General features: G+C 38.5%; 1 protein-coding gene across 1 annotated transcript in view; it reads left to right on the plus strand.

Moving 5' to 3' along the window:
- LOC106493382 (rap1 GTPase-GDP dissociation stimulator 1-like) overlaps positions 1 to 13,821 on the plus strand; it is a 40,647-nt gene that overhangs the window by 15,861 nt on the left and 10,965 nt on the right. Inside the window, 6 exon segments of the mRNA XM_067299510.1 lie at positions 2,435 to 2,557; positions 2,722 to 2,847; positions 5,160 to 5,288; positions 6,148 to 6,270; positions 6,924 to 7,067; positions 11,186 to 11,320. Coding sequence (XP_067155611.1) covers positions 2,435 to 2,557; positions 2,722 to 2,847; positions 5,160 to 5,288; positions 6,148 to 6,270; positions 6,924 to 7,067; positions 11,186 to 11,320 — 780 coding nt within the window.

Below are 13,821 nucleotides of genomic sequence, written 5' to 3' on the forward strand. Positions count from 1 at the left end.
TCAGTCTCATCTCTCTAAGTCTCTACTTACTCCTTTTCTGTACCTCTAGAAAAAAGCCTCCAGAAAGTTAACAAGTGTAAATCAGTAGATAAAATAAGTAGGAGAGCAATTAAATTTCAACCAATTTTTTCTACAGGAGACAAGGGAAATCTTGTCCTTTCACTCTTACTGAGGGATCAGTTCAAAATCAGTTTACTGGGAACAACAACTGTCTACATTGACCTCACCCTGCTTTCCACTTTTTAATGCAGCACCAACTTATTAGTGCTCTTCCACAGATTTGTACAAAAAGATCTGGCCAATCTGCTCAAGTCCCAAAGCCCTTTCAAAATTTCACAGACATCTTATTTGCAAAAACAAATTTAGCATTTGAGAGGATAGTAATAAGGCCTGTCAAGGGGTAATTGTTTGTTAATTGAGGATCTGCTTAGCCTTTACTGAGGCAGCAATAGCTTGTTTTACCTGTCAGCATTCACACGCAGTAGCTGTCTCTTCTTCAGGGCACAGGGACTTAACCAGTTGCCATAGTGATCTGGCTATATTGGTTCAGCAGTGTGCTTCACACAGCACACATGCACACTTCATAGCTCTTAAAGAATTATAAAAATACAATGAATAAATAATACAGTAACGGCTCTAACCATTTCAGAGGCAAATATTTCAGACCACAAGATCTGAATTTTCAGACTTTCACAAGTTCTTTTGGTCTTTCCTCATTAGCCATACTACTTAATCTGGATACAAACAGAATGATTTTAAGAGGTCTTCAGTGATATCCAAGGATTGTTCTGTACTAGAAAGAATCCAAGTATGATAAGTGATCTAAATTTACTATTTGTTAGTAAACAGAAGGTTATAAAACCATACTTGTAGTTAGACAAGTGATGGCAATATATTTTAGAAAATTTTTAAATGCATAACAGACATACCTGCAGATGTATTCAGCATTCTAGGCCAGGAAAAGCAAGGCATGTTTTTAAGCAACTGGATACATTAGAAGTGTTCTGAGAAAATCTGCATCCAAATGAGCATTTTAGTACCAAATGAAGCAGTTAAAATGCTATGCAGCTTGACAGCTACAGTTACGCCATCTTTCACATACAAAGCCAGAACTCAACCTCCTTTTTGTAAATTTTAGTCTTAATTCCTAAGATGTAGCTCTGCTATAAAAGCTTATTAACAACTTTTTACCATATCATTAGTCCATGGTGCTATAGTATTTCCATATTATGTGGCTACAAAATCATCTTTTAGAAAATGCATACCCAAGCACCCCATATTTTTTAAGCATGGAGAAAAATCAATAAACAATACTCATTATTCAAGACTAACCAGGGGATAGCCAGCTGAAAGCAAATTAATTGAATCATCTACATATCAGTGCTCAGACTACCATATTAGTATGTCTGGGTTGCATACTAGACACAGTCACATTATGTGTGTAGTTGTAGTCAAAGCAAAACAATGAGATGTATGGAAATGGCTGGTAGTGTAGTTTCATATTGTGAATTATTGTTTGCTGTAGTTTTCATACAATAATGCCTATTTGCCCCCATTTAAGTAGAAAAAAAAAGATCAGTCTGATCTCAGAGATGAAGAACTCTGCTTTGGAAGCAGGTCAGACAGGGGTCTCTGGTTGGTTGGTTATCCCCTTTGCTACCTGCAATATCAGAGATATTCCAATTCTTATACCAAGGAAGTCAACCAATAACTTCACAATAGAAAGTGTGCTTAAGCAGCTTAGAGTAAATAGTCACACACAGACACCAACAGGAGGAAAACAACCTTCACAGTTTTATTTTCACTGTTTAGAGTCTGGGCTTCCTTTAGTCAGTGTCTAAGCATCAAAAGGCCTGCATCAGCCAGAGAGCAATTAACAATTGGTTCCTATAGTTCCAGTGAGAAAGTCTTTAGGGTCCCTGCACATTTCTCCTGAGAAGACATAAACCTGCATTTATTCAAATCTCCTGGCAGATGGTAATTTACTACTTAAGGCCAATTAGTCATGTTTTTGATGGAAAAAAGCTAAGGGAATAGACTGTTCTAATTACTAGTCTAATAAAAGATATTGTGCCTACTTATAAACTAATTGCTAGGCCATACATCAGGAATAGAATGTTAATCCCTCACTTGCCATGCCTTATGCAAGCTTCCTTTTATAGTCAGAGAAGACAAAAATGTTTTCCTCTTTGCTTTGCCACCTGTGCTTCAATTCAGCATGAATTAGTCAGAATAATCAGCTGGATAGACACTTGCTGCAATATAAACAGAAGAGTGTTCCCATATATTTAGACTGAGACAGCCTTTAAGTACCTTGTTAAATCAGGACCTTGGATCCCAAAGATACACACACAGAACTCTATGAAACAAAGCAACATGCAAATAAACAGTTGCAAACCTATTACTGACATTGTTAATACTCTTATCATTACAGAGCAGAGATCCTTTAGCCTACTCAAAGAGAGTGGGATTTTCCTAACTTTGGCAAAAATCCTGAAAGGCAATCCACGATGTGAAGTGAAAGCAGCCCAGGTGCTTTCAGAGATAGCCAAGAATGGTACGTTGTACTAAAGCATTACTACAAGGCATATTACAGCACATTTCCTCTATGTTTCCACTCTTGAGTTTTGCTTCATGGCTACCAGTTATTGGTTTTGCAATTGCAATTGTTTGATTTCAATATGGCCAAAACTCAACAGTTCCTCTCCTTTATCTGTGCAGAGGAAATGAAGAAACCATGTATTGAAGCAGATTTGATTCTAACTTTGATACCTCTGCTGGAAAGCACAGACCAAGAAATGTTGCTTCATGCTGGGAGGGCTATTGGCCATATCTGTTATGGCAATCGTAAGTATCTAGTAGAGAGAATTCTACTTTTCCTGGCTGTAAGGCACTATTTTATAAGGCATTATTATGAAAGTCTTCACGGACCGCAATTTTAGATGAGACCTGAACACACGATGCCCTTCAATCTCCAATTAGTTATACAAGTCACATAGCTCACAGCTGCCAGGCTGAATGTATCCCAAACACCACCTAAACTATGAGCTTTCCCACTACATTTTTGACTTCAAGGTGACACATCTTTCTCAGAATGGAGACAAAATTCTCCTGCTCTCCAATCACAGGAGTAGCAGAGCTTCACAGATTTCAAACAATCAACTTTGCTAGAACTGCCTTAGGCTCAAATCCTGGAGAGCTTTTCTTCTTCCAAAGTAATAACAGTATCTATAAAAGCAAAACATTTTTAGAACTGCATGTCAGGGGAAAAAAAAAACAAAAAAACCCACTACACACAATGGAGATACTGTCTTAGTTCTTCTCTAAGGACCATTGCTTGCAAATAGGAAATCTCTCTTCTCCAAACTTTACCATAAGGGCAGTAAACGAGCTTGCCAGCCAGTCTCACAAGTGATACCCCTCTTCTTTTACTTACTCCAAAAGATGGTTGTTTTTTGTTTTTTTTAAGACTTCTAATTCCCAGACTAACCAAAAAGATTTATTGTATATTGGAGGTAATATGGAACTTTTCACCCAGTATCTTTTATTCTCCTCTCTCCACCTTCACTCCACCTTCTCTTCTCTTTCCAGCATGCACCTGTGTAGTTTTATCCAGAAAACTGTAGGTTTGTCTCTCTGCACTGTTCCTGTGAAATTCAAGGATAATAGGTACCTGGTATAGATTCTACTAACCCTCTGCAAATTAAATAGATGTATTTGCTGAGAGAAGTCACAAAACAATTAAAAAACTTCCCTAGTATGACCACTCACAAGGCTTATTCCATTACTATACATCAATATTCCTACAGCATATGGCCATATTGCAAGTCTGCTTCATTTCTGTCAGAACACAGGCCAGCATAGATTTGACAAGATGACTGTGACTAAGATCCAATAAAGACATCAGCAGCAGCAATGAAGACACCATGGAAAAATTAACTTTAGTACTTTCCTGATTAAATTGCAATTATACATCCTACAATAGCACCTGAACACTCTTCCTAATGTCTGTCTTACATGCTCTCAATCTGAGCTGCAGTCCTGTGTTCTAAGCAAGACATTGTTACAAACGCAATGTCATAGTACTGTTAAGCAACCATCACTGGCAAACTGCCTTTCAGCTCTTAGCATTCTCAAAATTATTTTAGATATAAGACTTCATTCATTTCAAGACAAACTATAAGAGAAAAATTAGTGTTTTCTCAGTAATTCTGCAACTGGATGGAGACAACTGCTAGTATACTAGAATTAGGACCAAATTTTTCATTTTGACTTGTTGTACTTCATTGACTTCACTTGAGTTACACTGATGCCTACCTGTTTGAGGATCTGACTCAGCCTATAAAAAAAGCCAGACAAAGACATACTGAATTCAAGCACTCATATATCCAAAAGATGGCCAGCTTTCAGAGCAAATAACTTTGAAAAGACTGAAAGAGGATAATTCTCCTACAACTTTAAAATAGCCTACCTCCACATAGGATAATAGCCCAAGGACAGGAAAAGCCTCTTATTTCACAAAGATTTTTTTCAAAAAAAACCCCAAAAACAAAAAAAGCCATCATTACTCAAACACGCAAAGAACAAGTACATAGACACATTTCCTACATGGTTTAGAATACTGTTGATCCCTGAGAGCAGGGCTGCCTCTAGACTGTGCTTTATCATGGGTCCCAGTCCCTCCCATCTCCCTGCCCTTCAGGCCAAAAAAAGCCAAAGGATGATAAGGTTGCCATTCCAGCTCCCTGAGAGAAACAAGCTGACCTTGTCTGCTCCCCACTCAATTTTCAGATACTTTCACAGATGGAACAGTCCATCAGTACTTGCTCTAGAACTTGCACTACTCGTTGGGATGCTCGTTCAATTGCCCTTATATATATTTACAATGGTTTAATTGCTCAAGTCAAAGCAGAATTAGGAGGTTTAAGAATTCTATTCTTATAAGTGATAAAACAGAACTCTAGTCTAAATCTACATTTTCCATGCACACACACAGCTTCAGAATATTCATTAGCCTGAACCACAACACAAAAACTGCAGAATCGTAAGCATGAGAATGAAACAGACTGTCTTGCTGAAGTCATCTCAACTGTACCCTTTTTACTGATTTAATTGGTCCCTGTCTAATTACCTTTAACTTCTATGCCTGCTATTACCAGGGGATCTTCAGGAAGAGCTGGTGAAGGTAGGAGTAATCACATCACTAGTCCGAATATTAACTGACTATGCAGAGAGTGAATCACTTGTCCATGTTGATCTACTGGCCTTATGCAATCTTGCAGACCTTGGTAAGTAAATGTTTTTCTATCTTGGAGCAAAATGACATCTTCACACTGCCATTACCTTTCCATGCATATACAGAATGCCCACAGACATTTTTATCCTACTACTGCACAATCATGGAGTGGCCACAGAAAATATTACCACACTTCACATAGGGCCTTACTCTACAGTTTAATCTATTGTCCTATACCTTTTGGGGGAGATGCAGGGAAGGGGGTACAGTACCACATTTGTGGTCATCTTCTAGTCAGCTCCATTCTTTGTAGATTTCTTATATTACTGAATACCATTTTCCATTCAAATGTTTTCTGTTATACAGCAGTGAGCTTTAAAAAAACGCATCTTTATAAACACACATCTTGCAGATGTTTAGGATCCCAGCTAAATTAGAACCATCTAATCTTAGATGGAACCATCTATCTAATCAAAGCAGAAAATATACCAGTACAGCAAACTTGCATGTGGCACGCACCATTTTGATAAATGAAATAATCATACTGCAGATGAATTTACAAGAGTCAATGGAATTAAGCAGAGATTAATTTGACAGCTACTTTAGGGTCATAGCTACAGGAATTACACAAAGAACTGCTGAAAAAAAGAAGAAAAGAAAGAGGGGAAAAAGGCAGGGGGAGGGGAAAGAGATGGAATAGGGTTTTGTAGCCTCAGTGCTGTCCAAAGGAACAGTCCTTTGGACAGCACTGAGACAAGAAATGATACACAGACAGAAATGCATATAACCAAATATTAAAAGCATTCAAAATCAAAGTACTGTCTAGTCACTTCAGATTATAGGGAGATATGCTTTCAACATTTAATCAAATACAGAACATTCAAAATCCTTACATTATATCATACACACAGATACAGCTAAGGAAGCTCTAAGCAAGACAAAGGTGGCTGAACAGCTGGTGAAGCAATTAAGAGCAGAGAACCACGAGAGGTTAGAAATTGTCTTTGAGGTCCTTCAAGCACTTACAGAAAATGGTAAGGCTTCTGTTGGCTTGGAGGACAAGGGGAAACAGGGTACTAGTACTTAGTTTAAGCTGAACATTCTGAGTTTGCTGTGGAGTCCTATTAATGGAGCCAGCAACCCCTTCAGTGGAAATAAGCCCTAAGAACATATGAAATTCTGGTCTGATTAAGGCTTAGAAATTTAACAGGGAAGGCAACAAAGAAAGGAGGGAGAGAACAGTATAGAACAGTATTTCACTCAGTCTGTTTTCATGGATCTGTGACACAGCAGATATACACCATGGGAAAATGAGTTTGAAACAGAAAAGCAGCACAGACAAATTGGTTTTTGTACAAAACAATTTGACAACCACATATCACAGAAGATGCCTAGTGTAGCAAGCACTGACAAGAATCCATCAAGAAAAACTAGACAACCCATGCAGTTTTCAAAGTATGAAAACTTATGACTGGCAATACAAGAAATGGCAAAGATCAATGCAGAAGCTTTGCTCATTCTGCCTGTGGCATTTTCCTAATATCAATATGTCTGTTACAAATAAGGCCAAAAAATTACAGCACCTGGAAAGAAACTATCTTAAATTCAAGGATTAAGCTTTGTAGTTTTAAACATTTTGGCAAGGACCGAAGAAACTGTTAGTAAGCTCTTACTGTGATCTCTACAGATGCTTTGAAAGTGCAGTTGGTGGAGGCAGGTGTGCAAGAAGTGCTGTCCGAGATCCTGCTGAGGCTCCAGGGTAGTTCACAAGCTGAAGCTACATGCATTGTGAAGGCTGCATCAGATCTCATTGTCTCTCTGCTTCTTGGAGGTAAAAAAGGAATATTGACAGTCCAGATGCACAAAGAACCAACAGCAAAAAGCCCCCTTAGCAGAGGAGTTGCCATCTGCTCCATTGCTTTCACTTCCTTAATAGGGACACACCTGCAACCTGTTTCATAATCCTTAAGGGAATTCTTCTCAGACATCACCTTTTTTTCATTTATTGTAGGAACCTAGTGCTCATGTTGCTGTGTTTTCCTTCAAGCATACACATACATTGCCTCAAGGCATCTAATACACCTGTGACTGCTCCTGTGCAGAAAATATATGTAGGTGCAAGAACTTCCTGCCATTGTAGCTGTATCTATGGTTGTGTCAGTCCAGACCCAACTTCCATAACTATTTTCAGACCTGGTTTAAAAGCCATTTTTAAATTTAAAAGCTAATTGATAAACTAAAGAAAAAAGTTGACATGGTATTTGACTACCCATACTTCTTCACTTGCTATTCTAAACCTTCATACATACTTCAAGCATTTGGATTAATAGTTGAAATATAAGAATTTTCTTGTAGTGTAAGTTGTCCTTCTATTTATTATGAAGGACACCATCCTTCCAGAGTACACACACTGCTGTCTTAAGTCTTTCACTTACTAAGTCTCTTGTGCTGTTCCTGAAATCAGCTCAAGAAAGGCCAAGGACCTCCAAAAGTAACTTAGTTTAGGTGGCCCTGCTACACTGCATTTGTACAATACAGAAGAAAAAATAAAGCTTCAAGAACTGGACATTTGCATCCCATCCCCAAAAATCCCAAAGCAATTGACAATTTAAAGGTCTTAAATTATTAACTATAGCAACAATCTAAGTGCCATCATTGATTGGAATCTCCCCAAAGAAACAGAACAGTTCACTATTTGGGGATTGCAATTGTAAATAGAAGCAATATGTACTTCTGACATTCTCTCCATTTATAGTACCACAGATAAGTCCATGCTGAAGATTTCTGCTAAGGGATGTGGCGTTATCCACCATAATGTTGGTACCTGGCTTGCATCCAAACACATGCAACTGCAGAGACAGAAAAACTGGCTATTGCTAGTTTCACCAGAAATAGTAAGGTTGCTTATTCACTACACAAAGCTAGAAGAGAGTGGAGCAAAAGGCAGCACTACTAGGTTTCATTGCTCCATGTCTCTGAAACAAACACTTTCTTGCTTTTCTGCAGACCGGAGACTTGTGTACCTTTAAGTAAGGCAGTCTAAGAATACTGAAGTAATCTGAGGAATTTAATCGTCATAAAAATGGGGTAGTCAGGTATGCAAGCTTTCATACTTTGTTTTGCCTAATTCATACATTATTGGAGGTGAGACTCTGGAAATGTTTCATACCAAATACATTTGTTAGAAATATACAAAAATAAATATACAGTTATTAAATGATTTAGGTTTTAAGTCACTTTTAGGAAGGGGGGGGTTACTCAGTAACAAGGATAAAACAAAAAAAGGAGTCTTAAGATAACCTGCTTTATCTTTCACTTTCCTATTATAGAAAGCAATGAGCCTTAATACTATGTAGAGAGGAACACGGAGAGATTCTTAAAAAAGGACTCTGGAAGGCATCCTGTCTGTGCCGAATTTGTCAGCAGATGAGACCCCACCATGTTTTCAGTCCACTCCTTTCTTACTGAAGCTGTTGTACTAGGTGCAAACGCAATCAACAAAAACAAGCTTTTGCAGCACTGCTCAAAACCAGACAGTTTTTCGCATTAATATATGCTCAATTACCATAAAGTGTTCTCTCAGCTGTCTGAAGAGTTAACTAAATAGCTTGCTTAAAAAAAAAAGGAAAGAAAAGAAAAGAAAAAAAAAAGATAGGACAATCCACCATACACTTCCCTGCCTCCCCCCACATCCTTTCTAGACTTCCATTCTCAATTGTCTTTTACCTAGCTCTGAATCAGCCATTGTGCACCACAGTTCTACAAAGGCCACAGAAATGTTCTCTGTGCCTTTAAACTTACTATCTTCAATTTATTCAGCTGAATGGCTTGCTTTGTCACTCATTCTTCTCGTTGTACCTCCCCCACAACCCCATTAGATATTTCATAGAGAAGAACTGAATAATCTCTTTCAGGTCCCAGTACGTGCCTCTGATGTATGCACAGCCTTTAATCTAAGAAAAGAAATCCTATGGAAATCTGATCTTAGCATCAAATGACTTCTGAGACAGTGAAAAGATGACAGCTTTTGCAGCTAGGAAAGTGGCTGTTCCTAGCAGGCTTTAACTATGAGCCATTAAACTGAAGGTTCTGCTGCTATCAGAGCAAATTGGAGAGAGAACCAGTTTGGAGCTCTGTGACAATCAAAGCAAGGCAGCCACTAATGGATTCTGCCCATTTGCACATTACTAGAAGAGGAAAAAAAGCTCTGTCATTCTTTGGCTTGAAAGGAGGGGGAGGGAAAGAAATTGAGTTCAATTAAGGTTAGTCTATACTAAAATCAAAGTATTTTGCCTGTAGAATTCTGTCAAACTAAAGGAATAGCCTATTCCCAGCTAGCCTATTCCTGAAGAGAACTGGGTAACTTTCCTTATATATTTTGAACTCCAAAGACTAGGACCAGGCAAGAGAACTTGTTTGAAGAATCATAAGCAAAAACATCACCTCTAGAGAATACATGCATAAATGGAAATCATAAGATTTTTGCATGAGTAAAGTTTGAACTACTGCAGACTCACAGTTTTCTCACAAAAATATGTTTAAATTTTGTAAGCAATTGACAAATACTTATTTAGTATATGTAGTAGTACAAGGAAAAAATACATTACTAGATGAAATGCAACAGCAGTAAAAATGCTAACAGATAAAAAATGGTAGCGTCGTTCAAAATACGTGGAAGAATTTCTACTTCTCTGGGGTAGAAATAACATTCAAATCAGCACAGATTTTAACACCTATTAAATATGGCCATTCATATTTAAGTGGTATACACACAAGCCATTAGAAGTCTGTAGATCTTCAATACACAGCTAGTACCATATAAAGTACCTAAAGCTACTTCTGTTTAGATTCTGTATTGATAAGTTTGTATAGTTCCACAGATAATTGTTTGTTCCAGCTGAAGATGTGGTCTTCCTATACATCTCATTTTTTTGCCACATTACAAACAGCATTAAAACTGTAAGAACACAGCAGTAACAGAACGCTAAATGGTGTCAGGAAGATACTTCTCTTGAGATGTAATAAACTACATAAAATATTTGCAAAATGGCAACTTAAAAACACTTTCTTCAGGAAAGGTGCAGACCATAATGGAGAGTTTGCTTCCACTATTCAGGGGAGCACATTTTCTATCAAAGAAAGCTAAGGAATCTCTGACAACAAAAGGGTTGTTATCTCTGCAAAGCAAGTTCTCAAAGAGAAAGGGATACAAACAGACAAGATCACCAGTACTGCAGAGAGCCCGCTGTGCAAAATGGTAGTTCCTTGGAATGTATAGCTCAGCTCTTTCACCAGCATTAAACAGAGAGAAACTCTGTAGATCAGTTCAGATTTTCCCACCTTATACGAGTGCATCACTACTAGACTTCTCATTTCAGAAAGTGGGTTCCTCAGAACAGGCAGGAAAAATCTAGGTGATTCTTTTGACAATTAGTTAACGAGAAGCAATTTTATTGAATCCAAGGAATGAGAGCAGTACAAAACTAGTAATATCAGACTCACCATTACTGGATTAGATCTCCAGTTTCACAATAATCTCTTGGACCAGTAGAAGAGCAGACCTGGAGAATTAAAGCCACCCTGTGGAGAAATGGAAAATCCTACCAGTATTCTACCATGTATATGGTGGAAAATACAGCAGTATTGAGAAGGAAATTGTCTGAAGATAAGGCTTTGAATTTGTCTCTGGCTGGCCCTAGAAAGTTGTCTGAAGCTAAGGTTTATCAGAGGATATACTTCCATCGGTTCACAGGGGGCTGACAGCCACTTTTATCTCTAGAGAGTTGAAGTTTGTAAAGACCAATGCAAGAGCTACAGTATCATTCCTGTCAAAATGAGAAACAGCCAAGGCAAAGGCTCCCTGCACTCTCAGTTCACATACCTAATTTCTGTCACTGTGATTTCATCTCATCTCATCTTCCACCTGCATGCTTTCTCCTCTTTCTTCAGATAGCAACTGTGTACGAATGGTACAGGTGGGAGTCATACATCAGCTTCTCAACCTTCTGGAGAAACATGTGGAGAGTGGGGATGTCTCAGTTCAACACACTGCACTTAGTGCACTTCGAAACCTTGCTATCCCAGGTACAGAGTTTGAGGACACAACTTACTGTGATTCTTTGTAAAGATGGGACACTCAGCTGAGTGCAGCTCTGTCAAAGTCACCAGTTCCAGTCCCTCGTATTCTGAGGGAGAATTGACCTTTTTCCCCCTGCAGAAACGTATGCATCTGAATTATTCATCAGGACTTCTCAACTATATAAAGACTCTAAATATCATACAGTGTGATCTAATTGCCAGCTGCTGAAATTGGTTTCTTGCTAACAGGATACAGCACTACAAGACAAATATAGAACAGGATTTATAGCTTAAAATAGAGTGTGGGGTGGAAACTATCACATCACAACTGGTAGGGATTTTACAAATCTGCTATTCTGCTTCTGTAAAGCTAATATTCATTGCAAATTTGGCCTGAATAACACAGCTAAAAGCTCCACTCTTGTGACCTTTAGTAAATACACATCAGGAAGTTGTTTGTGCTGCTTCTCATCTCAAATTTACTAGTTCCATGAGAAAGTACAATTCAGACCAAAAATGTTTTGCTAGAGAAGTAACAGTACAGCACCCTTCAACGCAGTCCTTGCTGTATACAGCAGTCCACTGCTGTATAACACTACTTAAGAGCATGACACACACTATTTTCTGAAATTAAAAAAAATCTTGAAGTTGTCTGCCAATTTCATTGTGTAAGCTAGCCAGCCTGATTTAGCAGTTTCATATGTGTGCTCACATGCATATGTGTATATATACACACACACATTTAGTCATTGCTTTGAACAAATGAGCACCTCAGAAGATGCTAGCTGCTACTTCATGCACATTGCTTCCTTTTAAAGTCCAGTATACCCCAGTTTCTCCCTGCAGATAATTGGCCGATAGTGTTACCACACTGGCTGGATCACCATAACCAGCCACATCTGTTTAGCATTTTAATAAACATATTTCACATCATAAGTCCTCTCATTGCTCCTGTGTGAATTTTAATCACCTCTGTGAAGGCATTTTCTACCACCATCCATATAGCAGATAGAGACCTGTGCAAATGCTTTTTGGTGCTAAGGGAGCATACAGAGATTTCTACCATGCGTGCAAGCTACCTTACATCACGTACAACCCAACACACATAGCTATTAAAAGATACTGAAAAATAGCCTAGTTATATGTCTGGGTTAGCTTCACGAGCTGTCCATGATATGCAGGGACACAGATCTAACTTGTATAGGGCCTACACAAAATAATTATGTTGTAACGTAGGCAGGAGTAAGCAGCTCAGAGAAGCACATGCCAATAGAACAGAGGAAAGTGCTTTGCTAGTACAGCGTAAAAGGGGCAGACATCCAGCACTATTTCTGGTTCTAGTGAGGCCCACAGTATTAATTCCAGAGGCCTCTTTCCAAGGGAAACACCAGGATACATTCACTGTTATAGATTGTCATTAAACAAAGTATTCTACAGAGAAACATAGCGTGCTTAAACAACTGAGCCCTGGTGTCCAATTTAACCTGAAGTTTCTGTTCTCTGCTTTTCAGGGCTAACCTTTCACTCTTTCTTTGCTTGACCACAAACACCTGCCCCCTCAATATCTATTAGTTAATCCTTTGTACTTATCCTACAGAGAGCTCATTTCCTTCAGCTTCAAACCACTTTCCTCTCTAAATACGCAACAGACAGCAGAACAGCAGCTTCAAGCACTGAACTTGAAGTGCAGACCATTTTAAGAAGAAACATAACTGCTCTTTAACAGCAAGAAGCAGTGCCACATAACATTAAGACAGGAACAGAAAGCCATCCAACTGAAATTATGAGAGTAATTTAGGTAGGCAAAATGTAACTACCTTCATCAGAATGTCAATGTGTGATTTTTCTATAGAGCCGGGGTGGGGAGGTGTCCCATGCTCAGCTCTCATTGACTCTACTCTTGCAATACGCACAATGAGATATTTAATAGTTACAATCAGCAAAGATACCAGTTAATCTCATTTGAAAGACAGTACTTTTGATGTAGTTTCCCTTGACAGCATACAAGCACAATGACATTACTCTGACTCACAGCAGAGATCACTCCTCATCCAGGAATACCAAGGCCCACTTTTTGCAGTGCCAGGCCTAGGCATTCCTTGGAGGTTTCTTAGCAAAGTAACAAGCACAGCTGATCATGCAAAGAGTACAGGATCTAACAAACTCACAACACAGACAAACATGGATACTTTTGGTAGGAGAGTTAAGCAGCATTAGGACTCTTTCCAGACAAGTTTCTGATTATTTCCAGATTATTATTTCTGCACTAAGGGCTGGTGCAGAGACACAAGATTTAGAAGGAGAGGAAATCACAGAAGCAAAGGCACGAACTGCATAGGATCAGTGAGCTCAAATACAAAAAGAAACTTAGTTCTCAAGAAATGAGGTTATGTAAGTCACTCCCGCCTCCCAGTTCAGTTAAGATGAGCAAGCACATTAAAGCCTTCAGAATCTGGCTAATGCAGGTTGGTGGGCAGATAGATAATTTATTATGATTAGAAAAAAAG

This window comes from Apteryx mantelli, chromosome 7 (assembly GCF_036417845.1).
Source record: "Apteryx mantelli isolate bAptMan1 chromosome 7, bAptMan1.hap1, whole genome shotgun sequence".
Taxonomy (NCBI): domain Eukaryota; kingdom Metazoa; phylum Chordata; class Aves; order Apterygiformes; family Apterygidae; genus Apteryx; species Apteryx mantelli.